At 45.8% G+C, this 22159-nt stretch overlaps 1 protein-coding gene across 1 annotated transcript in view; it reads right to left on the bottom strand.

Annotated features, from left to right (window-relative positions):
* CYTH2 (cytohesin 2) overlaps positions 1–22159 on the bottom strand; it is a 299904-nt gene that overhangs the window by 93096 nt on the left and 184649 nt on the right. The window contains exons 4-5 of the mRNA XM_086930339.1: positions 13943–14061; positions 10054–10134 (exon numbers count right to left, since the gene is read on the bottom strand). Of these exons, the coding sequence (XP_086786465.1) occupies positions 10054–10134; positions 13943–14061 (200 nt within the window). The remainder of the gene's footprint in view (positions 1–10053; positions 10135–13942; positions 14062–22159) is intronic.

Raw genomic sequence — 22159 nt, 5'->3', positions numbered from 1 at the left:
CAGAACCGCAAAACATGACCTTGGGGCAGAGAGAGTGTCGGTTCCACTCCGACTCCAGGCCACTCAGCAAGCAGCAAGGCTAACAAGCTACTGGATCGGAGAACAGTTTAGAAGAACACTCCACAAAGACTATTAATGAGCGGGAGGGCGGGAGGGGGCGGGAAAGGGGGAGGAGAGACGCAGAAGACGGCCGGAGCAGGAAGGCGGGTGCCGGCAATGCCGGACCAGAATCGGGGGCGTTCCTGGCTTTCGGCTGACGTCGCGTGACGTCGGCAAAAGCCAAAGAATCTCGGGAACGCCCCCGTGTCTGGTCCGGCATTGACGGACAGGCCCCTCGTCCAATGGCTAGGCTCCATTTATGGAGCCAGCCAATGAATGACGAGGGCCGACCCAAACCCACACACAGTACTCATTAGGTTTTTGCCTGCGCAAAAAAGATGCAGGTTTTTGCCTGCGCAAAAAAGATGCGCAGAGCGCATCTTTTTCGCGAGGCAAAACCTAAAAACGAGCCCAACTTGCCCAACAAGAGCGCCGACTAGGTGCCCTAGAACGTGAATATGAACAGACACATATGTCCATCCTCAGCAAGATTAGACCGGTCATGTCAGAATATCAAGAGTTTGCGGTTGACGAACTCAAATATATTTCCAAACACCACACTGCCTGCGTGTATGGTGAGGGAGGCAGACCAGCTCGCAATCTAGCACGCAAAATCAGTATGGGACACAAGGCACATACAGTACTTTCAATAAAAGATGATAATGGCACACCTCACTATGACACTAAGGGCATTCTACAAGCATTTATGGATACCTATGGTGAACTTTCTGCATCGCGTGAAACAGCCACTCAGACTGAGCTTGAGACCTATTTGGAGGATGTGGCATTGGCCTGGCTATCAGATACACAGAGGGAGTACCTCTCACAACCTGTAACTGTAGAAGAAGTCACTGAGTTAGTTAAATCCCTTCCAAATGGTAAAGCACCAGGCCCAGACGGCTTTACCAGCGAATTTTATAAAGCATATATTGACTTACTAGCCCCTCATCTTGTAGAAATGTATGGGGACGCACACGCTAATCAGATCCGCACCCCCACACTGCGAGAGGCATGGTCATTGCCCTCCTGAAACCAAACACGGACCCGGAGAAGTGTGAATCCTACAGGCCACTGTCCCTGATCAACACAGACACAAAAATCATTTCCAAACTGATTGCAAAGCGCCTGCAACCACTGATGACAAATATTGTATTGCCAGACCAATTAGGATTTATACCCGGTCGATCTACAGCCCATAACCCTCGAACACTATTTGCATTGCCACAATACCTGGCCCCAGACATGCAAGCAGCAGCAATACTTTTGGATGCAGAAAAAACATTTGATTTGATCGAATGGACATACCTCCACACCATACTACAAAGGATGGGTTTCCCCCAATGTTCTTGCAATGGGTTCAACTACTATATAAGCAACCCACAGCGAGGAGAAGAGTCAACAACTATGGATTCTGGAGGCTTTTGGATCAGTTTACGCTCCGGGTGCACTGCCCGTTTATACGCACACAATACAGAAATGCTATTTATTAAGGTGCAAACCGGCGAGTAGAGAAACCCTTAACCACTCAATTAGAATAGAAAAAACTACCCTTATTCAACAAACTTGGTTGCCGATGCACTCAATACGGTACACATATTGTTAAGTACAGCCATCTAGCCCTGAGGAATCGCGAGTGCGATGAAACACGTGTCGGCTGGCTGTATACTGCATTAAAGACTCCAAGATTTACCCTTCATGAGAGTTTTTGTTGAAACACTTCTGTCATTTTGTTACTATAATGCTTGTGTATTGTTACTTAACAATATGTGTACCGTATTGAGTGCATCGGCAACCAAGTTTGAAGAGTCAAGAACTACGTATCAGACTCTATCCAAATCAAACTAGGTACGTGTCAAGGCTGTCCCCTCTCCCCATTACTCTTCGCGATCGCCCACGAACCTTTAGAATGCAAAGGGCGGCATGGTCATAACTATGCTGCCCTCCAATTCCTACAAAGGCCACTCAATATTTCACTATAAGCAGACGACAAGGTGTTTTATGTCAAGAACCCAGAGGTAAACCTGTACCCATTACTTCGAGAATATTTTAAATTTGGTTTTCACTCCGGTCTCCAGAGTTTCCACTTGAGTGGCAAACCGGATCGGCCAAATATCTGGGGGTATGGTCCCACCGTGACCCAGAAACTGTTATCCGTGTAAATTATGGGACGGTTATCAGTACACTAGAAGAGAAAGTGGAGCGCTGGATACATCAACCATTATCACTGGCAGACTGACTAGCCATTGTTAAGATGGTCATTCTGCCGAAACTCCTCTACCTCCGTAATAACATTCCACTTACCCCACCAAACACTGTATTCCAGAGACTTACAACGGTGGTAACCCGACTCATATTGGGGTTGTGGGGGCAATCAACTGTGTATTGAGCATCGGGCCTTAACATTGCCCTTTTCCAAAGGGGGATTCAAAGTACTGGATATCCTCCTCTATTTTCTGTGCGCTCAAGAGCAATAGGCGCACCAGTGGTATCATCCTATCCCATATTTCCCACATATAGCTATTGATGACTGAGATGCACATTCCATCCTGCTGAATGCTATACTGCCGCATAGACGTGCCCGAATACACCCATGAGCAATCAACACCATTGACACCACCAATGCAACTTGGCAAAAGATGGGGATACTAGCACAGAAGGTTCCCGCTATATGCACCAGCACTAACCTTAAGGTTCCACTCGGAATTATCGGTTACCCAGGAAAAAGTGGGAACCGGCCTATTGCGACAAGTGGGTATGGATACGATGGGCGATTTATAGGAGGATGGCAGCTTTATCGAACCCAAAGACTTACTCTACAATTGAAACCAAATGTTACTTTTTCAGTTTACCTACCACAGACTACGTGTAGCAATTAAGAAACTCCATCCCATGTACCCCCGTGAAACACCAAAACTAACTGCACTGCAAAGATTATAACCACACCTCATAACATTCATATGGTAACACGCCTATATAAGCTACTTCAAGGGGATATTGATGGCAATACTCAAAGCATGGACACAGTGAAATAAAGCGCTGGACATTACCCTAAAAGAGGAGGAGTGGGCTGCCTGCTGCACAACTAGTATGCTCACACCGAATGGCAATTTGCACATTCGTCACTATAAATACTTGCACCAGACATACCATAACCCCTCTCAACTACACAAGTTTGGCTTAAGGGCAGATGAGCTTTGCCAGAGGTGAGGGCAGATGGTGCTGATTTCCTACATCTGGCTTGGCACTGCTTATCTATTAGAGCCTACTGGACTGAGGTTGTACAGCTATTAAACGAAATGTTGGGAGTTTCTATTGACTGTTCAATTAGAACGTGTCTGCTAGGTATAGTCAATAACGTGGCAGCTACAAAACAGAAATTTTGTATGATAGCGCTGCTCTTAGCTAAAAGTAGGATCTCATTAGGTTGGGGTAGCAGGGACATCCCACGGACCAAAAACTGGATTAAGGATATGGTTTATTGTAAGGATACTTTAAAGACATATGAGGAGGCGCTGCCCACGGGTTCAAAGCCAAGAGACTACTGGATGCATCTAGTTGCCTATCTACAAGCCCATCAAACAGTTTAGCTAAGATATGATGCCAGTATGTAGCTGATGATTAAACAAATGCTTTGTATTGTGATGTATAACCACTCTGCATGATATGTAGACTGTAAACCTTGTTGGATTTTACAGCATTATGTATCTTCTTAAATGCTTATAAATAAAATAATAAATACAAAAATCAGAACAAAGCTTACAGCCTTTAGTGATACTGGCTGACGTTGAGGCTGTGGACGCTTCATAGATGGGGGTTGCACTTTGGTGAGTTCATAGCAAGACAGAAACCGGGCATGTGCCACATTCATTCTGGATCCGAGATTAAGCCAGGCCTGGATCTAGTGCTTATGACACAAGGGCCAAGGCACTTGAATAAGATGAGGCTTCTGGCAGCTCAGTGAACCCACCTGTGGACGTCCAATTGGGGGGGGGAGGGGCCTGTGGCCCCAAACAGTCTGAAGAGACTGCAAAGGTAGGTGTAATCATCCTACACAGTTTCAGCATTGCCTCTCTGAAGGCCATATTTGCTGTGGGGCCGGCCAGGGTAACTGAGCGCACTAGGACCATTCTTGGAATAGGCTCGGACGATGAAGCAGGAGCCAGACCCTTAGAGTGGCGACTGTGTAACTTTTTCCCGCTTTGACTTCTTGAACTTGTGGTGAAAGAAAGCAGTCCTTGGACTCTGACTTGCTCGACTACAGAGATTAGGAGCAAAGACAATCTGGGAGCTCGAGCTGGCCTGAAACTTGGAGCACGAGCACAAGTTGGAGTGCAACCTACCTCCCTTCTTATGCTCAATGACGACACAGGCAGAGATCATGTGGATTTGTTACAGACATTTCCTTTCTACAGTCAAGGCACAGTTTGAAGCATGTGACTTTCAGGGGAAAACACATGGTCTACAAAAGGAGATTCTGAAATCTGTATAAAAAAAAAATCTAGCCAATTAGGAAGCAGTGTTCTGAATCCATGTCAAAGACTTCATAAAGAAAGGAACTGACATCCGAACGTAGAGGCAGCACCTACATGTGGCTCTGCTCTGACAATTCTGGAGGTGGTGCAGGGCCACCATGCGGTCAGATAGCACCATCTGCCAGTGTACAGAATTGCTATGAAAGATTCTGAACCCAGTCTGGCCTCTTGGGGATACGTAAAGGGTGCAGAATCTCGCAGTATTAATCAGAATCCAGCCCTTTTGCCTTTGCCAATCTTTGGGAAAACGTAGCAAAAATTATTGCTTTCGATTTAGATCGCCTATAGGAGAGAAGAAATAGAATGTGAAAGTCAATGTGAGGACTAAGAGTACCTTTCAGTTGTAAAATAGTCCCTCGTGCATTCCACAGGAAGCTTTTCCTAGAGGGTGCAAGGTTACCAACCAGCCAACAGCATGAAGGTATAGAGGAACTCATATGGGCGGAGACTAACTCCAACAAAGTGTATTTTTTAAAGAATAAGTAACAGATATAGTAGGCAATTATGCTGTTAAGTCAGAAACCTAAAATGAGGCAGTAAAAAATTTAAGTGGAGATGGGTATTCTGGTTGTGTCAAGGCAATGGTACTAAAGGGGAGGACAGACGTTATGAAGTTGCGGCTTCAAAGGGGAGGTCGACTTCGCCAGCAAAATCCATGCTGACAAGAAATTCCAACAGAAAAGCACTAAAGGATGGAGAAGGCTAATAAGGGGAGCTTAGAATCAATGGAGGGGTGAAGGGGGGTGTGGGCTAGGGCCTATGAGGGAAGAGGGAGCTGGCAAGAAGGGAAGGGGACCAGACCCCCATTTGTAACACATAGTGACCACTATCACTCCATCACTATTAAAACAAGCATTTGCAATGCAATAGGTTTCGCTTTAGGAAAGTTTGAGCTATTTGTATTGTAAATGACAAATTTTGTATTCATGTGTTGGTTTTGAAAATAGCGAAATTAATAGCTTTGTCATTTACAATGCCAATAGTTTTAACTTTCGCAAATATAACACCTATACCATTTGTAATGCAATAGGTGATGCATTTACGTGACTTAGATGTATTGATATTACAAATAACAATGGCTTAATTTTTTTTTAAATTAATACTTAAATAAAAGTTATTACTTTTTCTAATGGCAATAGCTTAAACGTTTGTAAATAACTTTTGTGAAGATTATGTTCAGTGTATTTTATTGTGATGAAAATCCAAGAACAGAAGTGAAATATTAACATCTTTTTGTGACATTTGTAATAAAGCTTGAAACATTGAGAGAACATATTTAAAACAGTTGTTGAATGGTTGCACAGATTAATGCTGTGGTGGCGACGAGTGATGCTGTGGTGCTTTCAGTGGTGATGCGATAGATAGACAGAGTGAGGGCGATAGAGAGATCGAGAGACAACAGAGTGAGGGCGATAGAGAGATCGAGAGACAACAGAGTGAGGGCGATAGAGAGATCGAGAGACAACAGAGTGAGGGCGATAGAGAGATCGAGAGACAACAGAGTGAGGGCCATAGAGAGATCGAGAGACAACAGAGTGAGGGCCATAGAGAGATCGAGAGACAACAGAGTGAGGGCCATAGAGAGACAACAGAGTGAGGGCCATAGAGAGACAACAGAGTGAGGGCCATAGAGAGACAACAGAGTGAGGGCCATAGAGAGACAACAGAGTGAGGGCCATAGAGAGACAACAGAGTGAGGGCCATAGAGAGACAACAGAGTGAGGGCCATAGAGAGACAACAGAGTGAGGGCCATAGAGAGACAACAGAGTGAGGGCCATAGAGAGACAACAGAGTGAGGGCCATAGAGAGACAACAGAGTGAGGGCCATAGAGAGACAACAGAGTGAGGGCCATAGAGAGACAACAGAGTGAGGGCCATAGAGAGACAACAGAGTGAGGGCGATAGAGAGATCGAGAGACAACAGAGTGAGGGCGATAGAGAGATCGAGAGACAACAGAGTGAGGGCGATAGAGAGATCGAGAGACAACAGAGTGAGGGCGATAGAGAGATCGAGAGACAACAGAGTGAGGGCCATAGAGAGACAACAGAGTGAGGGCCATAGAGAGACAACAGAGTGAGGGCCATAGAGAGACAACAGAGTGAGGGCCATAGAGAGACAACAGAGTGTGGGCCATAGAGAGACAACAGAGTGAGGGCCATAGAGAGACGACAGAGTGAGGGCCATAGAGAGACGACAGAGTGAGGGCCATAGAGAGACGACAGAGTGAGGGCCATAGAGAGACGACAGAGTGAGGGCCATAGAGAGACGACAGAGTGAGGGCCATAGAGAGACGACAGAGTGAGGGCCATAGAGAGACGACAGAGTGAGGGCCATAGAGAGACGACAGAGTGAGGGCCATAGAGAGACGACAGAGCGAGGGCGATAGATAGACAGAGTGAGGGCGATAGATAGACAGAGTGAGGGCGATAGATAGACAGAGTGAGGGCGATAGATAGACAGAGTGAGGGCGATAGATAGACAGAGTGAGGGCGATAGATAGACAGAGTGAGGGCGATAGATAGACAGAGTGAGGGCGATAGATAGACAGAGTGAGGGCGATAGATAGACAGAGTGAGGGCGATAGATAGAGTGAGGGCGATCGAGGTCGTGGACCAGGGGTCAACGGACTCGATAATTCTCTCCTCAGTGCCTACTCTAACCAGGGAACACACTCGGTAACTCTGGGCATTAAGCTTGCCTCATCTCTACAACGGCCCCCCACAGACGCCGGGGATGCCTGGTTTCACCCTGGAGATACCCAGAAAGGGACCATCTCACAGGGAAAACCAGGACGGGTTCCCCAGCGGTCTGCAGCGCCAGGACACTCGGTTAGAGTAACAGTGCGCTTTACAAGTACCCCACATTTACATAGAGTGAGGGTGATAGACAGAGTGAGGGTGATAGACAGAGTGAGGGTGATAGACAGAGTGAGGGTGATAGACAGAGTGAGGGTGATAGACAGAGTGAGGGTGATAGACAGAGTGAGGGTGATAGACAGAGTGAGGGTGATAGACAGAGTGAGGGTGATAGACAGAGTGAGGGTGATAGATAGATATTTCACAAGTTTTGGAAAAAATGAATAACAGGCCTAAGTTAATGTTGGCCTAAGCAAATATTAGTAATAGTCAAGTCACTTAAAAAATGTACAGTGAAACAATCTTCAAACAGTTATTTAAACAAAATTGAATTAAGACTTACAAATTACAAAGAAGCACAGAAACCGGTGTATATAGAAAAAAAATATATTCACTTTATATATTTGAGAGGGTACTGAAGAGTATACAAACAATGTGACAAGAAGGAAATAGTATAGACTCACAACACCTTCACTGGAACATTTTGTAACACTTTTCTTCTTTGTTAAAACTAATTACAAGTCTGATAGAAGAAAGAAAAAACGCCTTTTCTTCTATCAGTCGTGCATTTTTAGCAGCTCCACGTGAATTCTAATAGCGCTGGACGGCTTGGGAGAGGTGAGAGCTCCTCGCGGTGAGAGCTAGCCGCTGGCGAGGGCAGGGGAACAGCTTGGGAGGAGAGTGCCAGGGTTTGCACAGGGGAGGGGCGCGTAAAAGAGCTCAGTTGTACACCCACAAGGGTTGCATTAAACTGTTAATTGAAAGCTGGGGGGGGGGGGGGGGATTTCGAGAGAGGGGGGAGGGAGCAAGCGAGGGAGGGACTCGATGGAAGGCAGAAAGATAAAAGAAAGATAGGTGCTGAGATTCTCGTGGCTGGAAAGGATGTAAGGAATAAAGAACAGGCAAGAGGTGAGGAAGGAAGAATGAGTGATGCAACAAAGCAGGAAATACAATAATAAAAGTGGAAGATAAGGATGTAGGAAGCCTAAAGCGGGAAATGGATGTAGAGGCGGGGGTGAGATGGGTTGCCTGGGCGAGGGAGGATGTAAGGAAGCAAGATGAGGGAAGGAGGACGTAAAGAGGGTAAAGGAAAAGAAAGTTGGGAGCACGGTAGAAGGGGGAATTTAAGAAAGGGAGCATTTAGGGAGGGGGTGGCAAATGGTGAGCACATTTGCGGCTGCTTTGATGTTCTCAGTGGCCACGCGGCTCACTGAGAACATCAAAGCAGCCGCGAAAGTGAACAGCAGGCGGACAAATGGTGCGCGCGCCCGGCGCACATGCATTGTACCCGATGCGCCTGCAGACTTTGGGAGCACTTTTGAAAGCCCCCTTACTTAATATCTCGCCAAAACATCGCTAACGCAATGGCTTAGGAGAGATCTAACAAAGACTAGCAATCCTTCCAGAAAAGACTAGGGTACAAGAATGCAACAAGCAGTACAAAGCAGGTCAGAATGTGTTGAATACCGGGGATAGTGGCTGGTACAGGAGGCTCAGCGCCTTTACATGCCAATGAAACCAAAAGAAATTGGGAAAAGTGGGTGTTAAATTTAGGAATGGTGGGGAGTGCAGAGTGAGTCAGGAAGAGCCATGAACGCCAGAATCGGGGGGTTAGTGGAGTAAGGTAACAGGAAGAGGGCAAAAAACTTATGAGGAGCATGAGATTCAAAAAGGGGGAAATGATAGTGCTTGTGGCCGTCAGGTAATCGTGGTGAGTTTTGGAAAATAGGAGAGAGGTTTAACAAGGTTAATTGGCAAGGGAGAAGAGGGTCATGGGGAACAGGAGGCAGTTGAGATCATTAAGGAAAAGGCAAATGGTGGCTGCTTAATTCAGTTACTTAAGAGAGGATGGGGAGGGAGCATTATCGGGGGGGGGGGAGGAGAAATCGCACTGGGTGAAAAATAGAAGAGAAAGGAGCCAGTGGAAAAGTGTAGTTTAACAAACACTGCAATACCAAAGAGATTTTTTTTTCACTTCAGTCCAACAGCCAGGATTTTCCAACACTCCAGTTACACGGCTTTCTAATTGAAGTAATCCACTGACAAATCATGGATGACTTTGCAGACACTCCCTCCTGCACTTGGAGGATATATTCTAAACAAAAGCTTTCGCAAAGAAGAATGTCTGATCTACAGAGATCAATGAAAAAAACTTTGATTTAATGACATTATTTTAACTTTACTTAATCAGATCAATGAAAACATTAGGGGCTTTTCCACAGACTAAAGTTTGGACCCATGATCCAGAGTGCAGGCTTATGTTTACTCCTGGGCTTATTCAGCAAAACAGTAAATCCAACACCAGCAGACAAGACATGGCGATTGTCAGCAGGAAGTGGTGATGCAGAAAATTACTTCTGCAAAACCCCACACATATATCTCCCTATAGGTTTCCTGAACAAGGCTCTCGGTCTTGCGGCGGTGCCGCAAAGTGCTTCTCCTCTTCCGCTACAACTTCCTTCCTTTGATGCAGTGAGAACAGAAGAGACGGAAGGCACCCTGAGGTTTCCTGGCACCACCACTGACATTCATCCTCCACCACCCATGCCTGGAGCCAGTACTCACCGCAAGGCCTGCACCAGATTCAAGTCCGTAAACTCATGGAGGTCCACAAAGGCATGCAGCACTGAGATGTTGAAGTCTTCCCTGCAACAAAGCACGAAGAGAGGTGAGGGGACAGAAGTATACAGCTGGGCTACAAAAAGCAAAAAAAACACCCGGAGCAAGGGCGAATCGACACACATTTAGGCGACAATGTTTTGTAAAATGAAAGCCCAGGACTGGAATCCGATGTTCTTAATGACATGGAGTCAGTCATCTTATACACGAGATTGATTTGTTTTTAAATTCACTATCTGTACTGAACAGCAGTGCAAAAGGAATAAGACATACAAATTTAGTCATGACAGACATCAGTTTGTTAAATCCTTGACTGTGACACTGGACAGACCAGTAAAAGGGTCACTAGAGGGATCTGGTGGGTTTTTCTGCTGTAAATGTATGCGTCACAAAATCATCAAGTACTCTTTTCCCAGCTTTACAGCAGATGTGTTCTTCCTAAGAGTTTCGCCAGGTTTTCAAAAGAATCAATTCCAGGCAAGTGTCGATCATCCCTCCAGATTCTGTCTGCAACTGTGGCTTGTTATTTTCACTTTTAAAAGCATGCAAACCACATACCAAGGAGGGACACATTCAATGGAAAGAAAAACGCAGATAGAATGTAGCCGACATGGTCATTACCAGTTCTTAATAGAAAGTGAACAGAAAAGTAAAGAAGCAGAAAATCCTCCATGTTTGTTATGCCTGAAAAACCACACACTCACTCCTGGAGGACACGCAGGCTGTGATGCCCCCCTTTCGGAAAATGTGGTCAAGTTAAATATTTTCTTCTGGCTCTTGGAAAGTCCTTTCAGCACAAAATAATGGATAACTATACATGTATGTATGTATGTGGTATATCTTTAGAGCAACGTAGCCCTAAAGTAGCAGGAGAACTGTACAGGCAGAGATACTCAATGTGTTATAATAGGAGCGGAAACCGGTGACTAAGAGTAGACTTCCTCCATCGTGACACAAACTCCCCACTTTTTGAAAAGTTCACAAGCAGAGGGGTGGAATTCCACACAGAAACGCAGACATTATAGCAAAGTTAGACAAATCATCGAGCTCAGCAGTGGGTGGCCCAGGGGACGCCTCTAAACGAACCAGCTTCCCACATTGAGGCAAGGGGCGGGCAGTGTAAGGTAGTACAAACCTGCAGTAGAAACAATGAAAGATCAGACATGGAGAATTAATGAGAGGTAAGTAAGGAAGATTATTTTATAAAGCGTGCCATTACCCAATGGTGTCTTAGCGTTGAGATTGGAAGACAGCCAGGCTGTAAAAGAGGCATGGAGTTTAGCTGAAGAATTCAGTAAAGAGCAAGTTCTTCAACTGTTTCCAAAACTGTAGCAGGATGGGTTGGAACGTAGGGTTGGAGGCAAGTAGTTCCAGAGTTTTCCCGCACAGAAGTAGATCATCATTCCTCCCCATCTAGCTTGGTTTCTTCTAGGGATAGTTACCATTCGGGCTGAGCTTGATCTAAGATGCCTTCTAGGAGTGTACCAGGAGAGCTGTTCCTGAAAGTAAATTGGACCAGTCTGATGGAGGACTTTATGGACCAGTCATAGGGCCTTGAAAATGATCTTTTTCTCACTGGGAGCCAGGGCACACCATGCAGTAAATTGGGATATAAATGCAAACGGAGTTTTTACTAACATTCTTGCAGCTGCATTCCGTAGAGATTGAAGTTTTCACCAGATGTTTATGGGTGTCCAAATACAGAGCATTACAGTAATCCAGCTTCAAGAAAATGAGTGCCATCATCACTGTTTGCAATCCAGGGGAATAAGCTGGAAACATTTCATGAGGACCTTAAGCACAAAGAAGCCAGAGGAGGTGATCAGATTCCTTTGTTCTCAAAAACAATTTGGTGTTAAAAAAATGACATCCGGGTTTCTCGCTTTTTGAACCAGCCCTGGTAAAGGGCCTAAATCCGAGGGCCACTATGAAGCATTCTAGAACATGGCCTCATTTCCAAAAAGGAGAACCTCTATTTTCTCAGAGTTCAGCTTCAGACAGCTTCTTTGCATCCAGCTTACAACTTGAGACATACAACTGCAGAAATTGTTTGGCTCCTTTTTAACGTTCAATGAGATTGAAACCACAATCTGGGTCATCATCGGTGTTGGAGAATACTGCAAGGGCAGAACTACAAATGAGATTGATAAGGGGTCGTAACAAATAATAAAAAGCGTAGGGCTGAGGGAAGATCCCCCCTGGGGCACACCACAAGGGAAGGAGAAGGAAGAGGAACTGGAGTCTCGCATCTCTATCTAATGTCTATCGCTTAGGAACGAGCTCAGCTGAGCCCGTGCAGAGTTCGTAAAAACCAGCAAAGAGCCGGTTTATGAGTGAGTGGTCAATTGTGTCAAATGCGTCATATTGTTCTAATAAAATCAGTGCAGCTTTGGCGCGCTTGTCGGTTACCATTTTCAATTCCTCAAAGGCTGGTACCAGAGCTGATTCAGTACAGTGGTTTGCTCTGAAACCGTGCTGCGAAGAGTCGAGCAGCTGATAAGCATCTAGAAATGATAAAATGTCCTTGTTCATTACCTTCTCTAATGTCTTGGTAGGGAAAGAGGTGAGATATCAGTGTATAGCTTTCCACCTTTTTTGGGTCCATAGCAGGTTTTTTCACCAATGGGAGAATGGAGGCTTTTTTCCATTAGGCCGGGAACTGCCCTATAGTTAGTATCTCATTCAGTAGTTCCATGCGTGGACAAGCCGTTGAGCCAGCGATCAGATGAAGGAACTTTGGGTGGTAGGGGAGGGAGCTGGGGCTGACAATGGAATTAATGAGGCTAATTACTTTTTCCTTAGAGAAAAGGGTGAACCTTTCAAATTGTGGGATATCTGAGCGCCCGTGGAATTGCTGTAGATCCAGCTAGTCAGCATGGGTTGAAACACCTCCTGTGCCCAGGGTGTTCTGGGAATGAATAAAATCTTGAAAGATAGAGTGGATATTGGACTGGGGTAAAAAAAAAAAAAAAAAAAACAATCGGCCAGCTTCTTGCAGAAGGATACATCAGGGTTAAAGGTACCACTGTTACTCCAATTTGACAGAGAGTTGACTGTCTTGAATAGCTCCCTGGTTGTATTTTTAGCTAAACTTATCTTTTCAGAGAAGTATTTAGTCTTGGCTGCTTTAATTAGTACCTTGTACTTCGCAAGTAGAGATTACATGTGGAGGTCAATGGGAAGATACCAAAAGGCAACGAGATAGGGAAATTAATGTAGGTCAAAATGGAACAGGCCACAAACTAGACCGACTAGAAAGCAGATGGGACTCGAGGCTGCTGGGGGCAGCGCACAAGTTTGAGGCAGGGCCGGAGGAGGGCATGGTCATAGTGTACATAAAGGACTACATGGAGGACCATGAGACAGCCAGGGAGAGGCAGCTCTGTAAGAGACACAGATTTGTGGAGGCCATGCACAGTGGACAGAGACAGCTAATTGAGGCCAGGGTTCTAGCACAGCACACCAACAGGACTCACTACCGGGGGAAAGAAAGAAGGCCTAAGAGAACCGAGCTGGAGAAGAAGCTACGGCACACCACTGTTCTTGGATACTCGCTGGACTTTTTAGGGAAGAGCAAGAGATCGCAAGGTAGGGACAGGGCTGTAGGGCAAGCAGGCCTCTGTTGAGCCACAGGAAATAAAGCAAAGCTGGACTTGGACCCGATAAGGCAACTCTAAGCTTAAAGAGAGAAGAAAGTGGAGCTGGGATTTCACTGGCGCATGTGGAATTCATTATATAATGTTATGCTAGCAGTAGGATTCAGCTGCTCCCTCCACACACACACCCCAATCCCATCAAGCCCAACACATTCTCCAGTGCCATGCATGCATCTTACCGCTCGCCCAGGTAGTCCCCAATGGCAGTTTTGTTCAAGCCTTCCCCCTTGTACAGGAACCTGGCGATTTCCTCTGGCGTGTTCTTCAGAAGATCATTTTCCTGCAGGAACAAGATTCCCTATGGAGAGACATTGAGTCAGAACATGAGGAAATATAGCACGTGTTCCATATAACGGCCCACACAAGAGCGTCTGGGAAGAAATTAGTCAGTCCAGATCTTCTGGTAAAAGGAATCACATGTGTCTAAATTCCAAAGCATTCAGACAATATCTGAAGGCAACCAGCGGTGGGTGGGCCTCATGCTCTTGAAAGGAGTCAGACCACAGTTTGTGCTGGTTAGTGTTATTCACAAATATGGTACAAGCACTAGCAAGGACAGATCAAGCTACTTACAAGCTGCACTATCTTGAAGCAAAATACTTCAGATCGAGCATTTTCAGACGCTGGCCTAGTTTCAGTGACTGGCAACAAGTGTACCTGACAGTCTTAAGATAGGCCTTCATTCTTTGCTTGCAAAGCAGCAAGCAGACAGACCACAAACTCGCATTGAAGATTTCTGACACCTATTTTATTCTCAATGTACCTTCCATTGGCCAGGATTGCACATCATCTGACGGGTCTGCCTCAACCATATGCTTTTCTAAATTAGTGTAGCAAATGTTATAATAAATGCAATTACAAGAAGGTGCTAGTGATACCATGCCTCGCATATAGGAGTAACGTATAACGCTAGCTTAGAAGTCAGTTGCACAACAAGCAAAGGCCATTAAAATGCATCCATATCACCGCTATGGGCTACCTATAAAGAGTGCCACATGGAGCCGCAACATGTCAGAAGACTCTCCCCCGTCAGTTCATGGTTTAACAAAATGTGCAGGATTGAGCAGACGCAGCACACAAACATTACAGGTTAAGCACATTACTATTCAATAGCTTCTTCACATTTACACATACATGCGCAAGGACCCATAGATGTCTTTCAGGGAAGCAATCGCCAGTGTAAGTGAAACTGGAGTGGTTCCTGCACAGTCACACAACCAGTTCCTGATTCTCAATTATGGGTCTTGCATCCCGATCAGGGCTTCTTTAAGCCTAGCCAGCATTAAACCAGTGCCACAAGCTTCAAGACTTCTATTCATTTTTCAAATTAGTCGAACACAACCAGGTAATTCAACTGAAGGCGATAATTGTACTATTTTGGGGGTGGGTGGGGGGGGAGTGGGAGAATTCATTAAAATGTTTTTGTTGCCTTTGGTGTGTTTGTGACTCTGAACCTCTGCTTGTCTTTACTGCCCTCCTTAGGTATGGGCCACAAAATTTGCCCCTCGAGGTGTTGGTTTGCAGGGGCATCTTTTTTTTCCCAATATCTGGGTCTTATCTTTTTTTCCCCCAACATGTAATTCACCTTGGGACCAAAACAATGTTCTCCATCTACTGAAAAGTTGAGACGGCTTTGCTGCACCTCTGGTTTAAAACCGGATACACAGAGCCATGCACGTCTACGGAGCAGTTCACTGGTATTCAGGCTGCTTGAGGCAATGTCTGCATTGTATAGCGTACAGAGAATATTGGCACGGAGGATCCCTTTACCCTCCTCAACAAGCACCTCACCACACTTCCTGTATGGCTTGGTGAGATGTTGCATTGGTGTCTCGGTCTCATCCAATAAATTCTACCATATTTTGATTTCAACACTACTGAGCTGGTGATGCACTTGCTTTCTTTATCTGGGGTTGGGGCATCTCTGTGGCCTGGGCTGACGTCCTATATCAGGCTGTATCCACCATCAGTGAGTCTAGGGAAATCTGTACCCTAATGTACAGTGGGCCTTCGAGAGGGGCCTTGCATTTCTTTTTTTGTTGTTTTCTGATACGGGGTGAAACTATTCTGGCCCTGACACGGTCTTTAATATTGACAAGGGCTGACTTCAGGATACCATTTAACATGTGGGTAAGAATTAAAGGCGATGGTCAGTCTTAGAGATGGTCTCAACTAGGAAACCATCTTCATTCTCAAAACACGTACTTTGAAAGATTGTGTTGAGGTGCTCTCTACATTACAGCATGATATGTTGTAGTGTAGTCTGGGGGAAATGGTTTTGTTGGATAAGGTGGGGAAATCAACATTGTAATCCTCCCAAGGACCATCCCCTGCCCCCATACAGGCTGCCGAGGTCTGGGAAGAACCAAACAGACCCCTCTGGAGGATGGTCTATGGAATGGCCCAGATCACAGGTCCTGCAGGATCAGACGGGTAACATGCTTATGGCATGTAGCTACTTGACAGATGTTCAGGACAGGCACTCTGCATGCCAATGCAGTGGTCTCAACCTTTACTCTAGTACAATGAGCCCTCAGATCTTCTGGAGGCTGATTCTTAACCAATGTGTAGCAAATCTTAAAATAGAGAACTATCCATCAAAATGTCAACTTCTGCACCACCTTGCCCTTCTTTACGCCGGGTAACCCCCACAAAAAGCAGCTTGTCCATACAAAGCTCCTTGGTATGACCAATTTTAAAAGCTCAGCGCTCTTTTAGAAAGCCCAGCATACCATGATTTAGTGGAAGGGTGACTGACTGCCAGTATTACAACAATGACTTCGGGAGGTAGATCAAATGAGATGAACTGCCGCCTCTCAAGCTCCACGCATGGAAGTAGGTATAGGTTGTGTAGGCCTGGGTGAAAGACCTGTGCTGGTGCTGAAACCACTAAGGCTTCAGATCCCCCTGCAGGGCTTGCACGTCTCTTCTGGCATGGTCATTGATCAGAAGACAGGCAGCTACCAGGCCAAGAAGCCTCAGAGCGATCCTCCCTGAGATCCAGGACAGAGGCTGAAACAGCAGGATCCTTGCCCAAATTACCTGGACTCATTGGTCTGGAGGAAAGGTCCGGAAGTGCACCATATCCTGGATGATTCTGATGAAAGGAAGACCCTATGAGGAAGTCGGGTGTGACTTTGTCTGTCATTGCTAGGGTTCTCAATTTACCGGACAGTTTGCTGTTGTCTGGAGGTGGTCAACCACTAACTGTAGATAGCCTGCCTTCAACAGCCAGCTGTTAAGGTAGATGGCCAACGACCACTTCCATTACCTTTGTGAACACCTCAGCAGCAACAGGGAGGTCGAAAGGGAGCACAGCAAACAAAATACTTGAAGATCACCTTGAACTGCAGGTGGCACTAGTTGGATTGCATAGCATGGATGTGAAAATAGGAGCCCAACAGGTTCAACACTACCATCTAGTATCTGGGATATATAAGATCCCAACTAGGACGTTGGTTGCGGTCCTCCAGCACAAGAAAGTAGCAGAAACAACATTCAGCCTGCGCTGACAGGGCTGGTACCCTTTCTATGGCTCATCTGGCCAAAAGGGATGCCCCTCTTGGTGACCAGACCAGAATCTGGGGGTGACCAACAGAGAATCTGGTAAGGTATCCACCCACCAGAATCTTTTAAATCAATGTACCAATTATCCTCTTCATATGGTTGGACAAACTATTTCCCATCCCCTCCATGGTCATCTCGATATGGCTGCCTCTGGTCAGAGTCCAAGCCTAAAAGACAGTGCAGTGTATGTGCGCAACTGCGAGGTAATGGAACAGTGGCGGAGTCTGAGGGATTGAGTATTGGCTGAACTACATCAGGATCTTGGTGCGTCCTTCAACAAGGTCAAGACATATTCAGCTCGGAGTAAGATACCACAATATGTTACCCTGAACTCGGCACCGGTGGAGAACCCAAAGGAGATTCAAAGGGCACAGATAGCGCCACTGATGGATCAGCCAGCGATAAACTTATAGGATGCCCCTGCGGATTCTTGGAGCCAGAAGGCATGCCAGAGAAAGAAGTAAGCCTGCCAAAGATGTGTGGTATGCCCTTTCAAACAAACTACAAAGTATTCACAGAAATAAACAAAACCCATATAATGTGCCATATTACACCATAAAAGTAGCATGTTTTGCCGCATAATTTAGTCAATCCTGTCACATAATGTGGCTGTCATCACCACATAATCCCAGTGTCCCTGACCATAGTCTTCAAGGTCTTATACAAGTCACAAATCCAAAAATTGCAAAACATCCAGAATCCGGTGGCAAGAATGTGCTTTAATCTCAAATATAAGCATGCCTCCATAGCTTTAAAAGTACTCCATTGGCTCGCAGTACAGTAAAGGGTTCAGTTCAAAGTTGAGTCTGGTATGCACAAAGACAGCTGGAAAAGAGGCATCTACTATCTGATAAATCTGTCTCCCTGTGCTTACTCACAAAGAACCGTATATAAAAAAAAGCTGCCTGATTAGTTCAACGAAAGCAAAGACAAATTAATGATAGAAAGAACTTTCAAAACTCTAAATCCTCATCTTTAGAGTGCACAAGAATCAATTTTAACACATATTTTAGAGCTTCTTAAAGGGCATGAACCGATCTATAAATCTAACTACACTGGTCAAATTTTGTAAAGATCTAAAATCCACTCTTTTCCAGGATGCTTTTGGTAAATTACTGCCTGCACAGCACTATCATCTATCCCACCTCTGGGGCATTGCATGCAACTAGAATGTACCAACTCCTCCCCATCCCTGCATTTTTTTCTCGATGAGATTTCGGCCCTGTTGCGCCCGATTCCTGCGATTTGCTTTTTAGGGGGAACTATAACCCATCTTGGAGTCATTCATCACCCTTAATGAAAAAGGTTCATAGTTCAACAGGTATACATCCTGCAATTTCTTTTTAGACCCGCCACAACTCCCACCCACATTAGAGCATCTATAAAAGAAGCACCTGTCCGTCTTGTACTTGAAATTGAGGACCTTTTGGCTCCAAGAATATATGGGCAGAGATAGATTAGCAGTCATCCTACTTTTGACTTCCACCCTCTAAGAAACTGCTTGCGGAAGGACAATTTCAAGATTCACACCGACCTAGCTTCCGTCTGCTCTGGATCCAAGCGTCTAAACGGGGATTTTGGATCTGCAGGATGTCTACTTTCAAGTACCCGTCCTGTAGTCGCACAGAAACTATGAGGGTTAAGGAGGGCCAGGAGCATTTGCAATTTGCTGTGATCCCCTTCAGCCTCACCAGTGCCCTTGGGATGTTTACAAAAATTATGCTATGTGTATTTGTATAGCGTAGAACTCACCTTGGAGAGTATCCTGCTGCAGAGGCAGTATGGGCAGAGCCAGGGTCGGGGTTTGGTGAAGAGCCAGTTCTTTATTTTCTTGAGTAATTCAAGAATTGAGGGGGAGGATGCTCCGAAGTGCAGAGGCACATCATACCAGGTTTTAGAAGCGAAGGAGGAGAAGGAGACACAACCACTGGATCTGGTTCCTTCGTATGCTGGATGAAAGTAGGAATCCGGCTGATCAGAGGAATTTGGGAGGTTTATAAAAGTTTAGAAGGATTTTGAGTCATGTAGGGCTAATGTTGTTTAAGGCTTTGTATGTGTGTATGACATTTTATGCAAAACACCTTTGGAGATTGGGGATTCCAGTTTTCCCCTACCTTGATCACTAGCTGTTAAAGGCAAGCTCGCCACAGTCAGTAGTAGACAACCTCTAAATGACCTGCCAAAATTTCTGGAATTGACTATCAAGTTCCAAAGTCAGACCAAACTCCTTCACCAAGGCTCCCTTCATTGGAGCCATCCTGGATACAGTGTAGTTTCGGGCCTTCCCTGTTTCACAAGGAGTCCAGGGGATTTGGGCTATGATCTTGATGATTTAGCCTAGGAACTGGGTCTTGGCGAGGGTGGCTCTGAGACTTCTGAGGTGCTTGGCATCCTGCTCATCAACTATGTCAGGAGACATGTGTGGGCTCTACAGTGGAAGATGAAGCCTCAGTGGGCCCAGCACCAGGGGGACATATCTGATTCTATCGCAGTTTTCGAGGAGAAAGCAAACTAATGCAGAAGACCTCTCTTCCTGCCCCACCCAAAGCGGACAGAGGTGACCGATGTGTCACTGCTTGAATGAGGAATTCATCAGGGAGAGGTGGAGTTTAGAGGACTTTGGTGAGACCAGTCTTCACATCAGTCTGGTTGAGTTGTAGGCCATCCGTCTGGTGCTAAAAGCGTTCCTACCAGCCTTTCAAAGGGCGGCTGGTTCAGGTTCCCACAGACAAAACTACCGCCATGTAGTACTGCAACAAGCAGGGTGGGGTGTTGTTCTGACCCATGTGCCAGGAGACACTTCATCTCTGGAGGTTACTGGAGTGCCAGGGCATCTACCTAATCAGGCAGGTTCTTTCAACACCAGACAGGCAAACTCAGCCAGCAGTGCTGAGAAGATCATGAATGGAACTTACACCTCAGTGGCACAGGACATCTTCCAGCAATGAAAATGTGTAAATCGCCTGTTGTGTTGCAATGTTTTGAAAATGTTTCCAGGCTATTTGGTGATTGACAGGAGAACACAACCACTGATCTGCCCAGGTGCCCAAAACATTTCTGTCAATGCCTCATTAAAAGGGGGTAGTGGTTATGAGGGGATCTGCCCTGGCTGCAGGGCCTCCAGGAATACAATGATTTTTTTTAACTCCACAGAGGGAAGCTGAATATCAAGCACTTCTGCCGCCCACCAGGTGGAGAGGGGAGGCTTGTGTCAGATGAGGTATCAAGGCCAATGGCCTCTTGAAGGACCAGAAATAGGTTCACGTCATCATATAGTTACAATGGGTCATTGCAGTCATCCTGTTGTGGCTCCAGGTCTGAGAATCTATAGTGTATCAGACTGGGGTTGCACAGGTGGTGGGTGGGACGTTAAAACAAGGTTGTGATACATTTGCTTCAGAGTCCAAAAAGACTATGGGGGCCTCGGATGGTGTCAACATGCTGGGCCCAAGTGCTGCCATATTGAGAATCGGAGCAGGCATCTGTCCCTGAGTTGATGCAGACCCTGGAACAGGGTTGAGAGGCACAGCTGGCATTGGGGACAGATGCCCTGGCGGTAACCAGACTGGAGGCCTCCTCACATCCATGAGGCCCGGAATGTGCGAGAGGGATCCAATAGGGTACCAAAGATCAGCAACATAATCTCTTTGAAGGCTTGAATTCGTTGCCGCTTTGCCGAGGTCACGAGTAACTCTGGTGAGGATCAGTTTAGAAGTGGGGGACAAAGACAGAGACTTAGGAATACCCTGGCATCCACGTAACTTCTGAAGAGTAGAGGGACGAAGGTGTGTTATGTTTTGTCTTTTCAGATTGTTCTTTTTTCAACTTACCTGACCACTTGGAATGGGTTGATGACCTATCGTGGGATCGAGAACGCAACTTCAAGCGGGACAAAGACTTTTAAGCTTTCCTATGGTGCTCGGAGGCAGGGTTTGTCCTCATAGGCCTGGACGACCTTCAGATTCATCTGAGCACATTTGCTGCCCTACTAGGGAGACTCATATGGGTCTGTCGCAGACATTGATTTGTGGCAATTCATGCATGGTTTGAAACAAATGGTTTCTTACCGGTCAGTGTTTTGCAGCTCGATGATCTTTCTGTACTCACTATGCTGTACATTATTCCACGGTCTAGTGGTTGGGTCCGGAATCATAGTATTTTTTCTGGGTTTTTTTTTCCGTAGCCCAGGTGGATGTAGACGTCCCACCATTTGGTGTACTTCCTCCGACGTCGGCACGCTTCCTGCTGAAGCTCCCACCTTTGGGCGCCATATTCGGATTCTTTTTTGCTTGTTTTTGTGTCATGTTTGTTCATCCTTTTCAAGTTCTTCCTTAATTAAAAGGAACTCCAGATTAGTCTCTTTTAAAGATTGTATATTGTCTTTGTATTCTCTCCTCCTCCTGGCTAATCTTTTCTGGCGGAGGTGGGTGGGTTTGCTAGTGAATCCAGAAAGATCTTCAAGCTGCAAAACAACAAGACATGTAAGAAACTATTCGTTTTGCAGAGTTAATCTTTCTGGATTCACTATGCTGTGCATAGACTTTGTAGCGGTTTGTTATGTTTGTGGCGGCTAGGTGGAAGATGAGCGTTGGTTGTTGGATATATGTTGAAGCACTTTCTGTCCTACTTGTGCTTCCTTGTGGATTTGTATATCCACACAGTAGTGCTTAGTGAACGTGCGCACTGAAGCCCATGTTGCCGCCCAGCATATGTCTCGAATGGGTGTGTTACCCAGGAAGGCTGTTGTGCCCTTTTTCCTTGTAGAGTGGGCCTGTGCCCCTCCTAGTAGTTCTTGACCTGCCTGCTAGTGGCAGAATTGTATAGTTTAT

The sequence above is a fragment of the Lissotriton vulgaris genome, chromosome 7 (assembly GCF_964263255.1).
Source record: "Lissotriton vulgaris chromosome 7, aLisVul1.2, whole genome shotgun sequence".
Classification (NCBI taxonomy): domain Eukaryota; kingdom Metazoa; phylum Chordata; class Amphibia; order Caudata; family Salamandridae; genus Lissotriton; species Lissotriton vulgaris.
The sequence above is the reverse complement of the archived record's forward strand: the minus strand, read 5'-3'. Positions and strand labels throughout refer to the sequence as shown.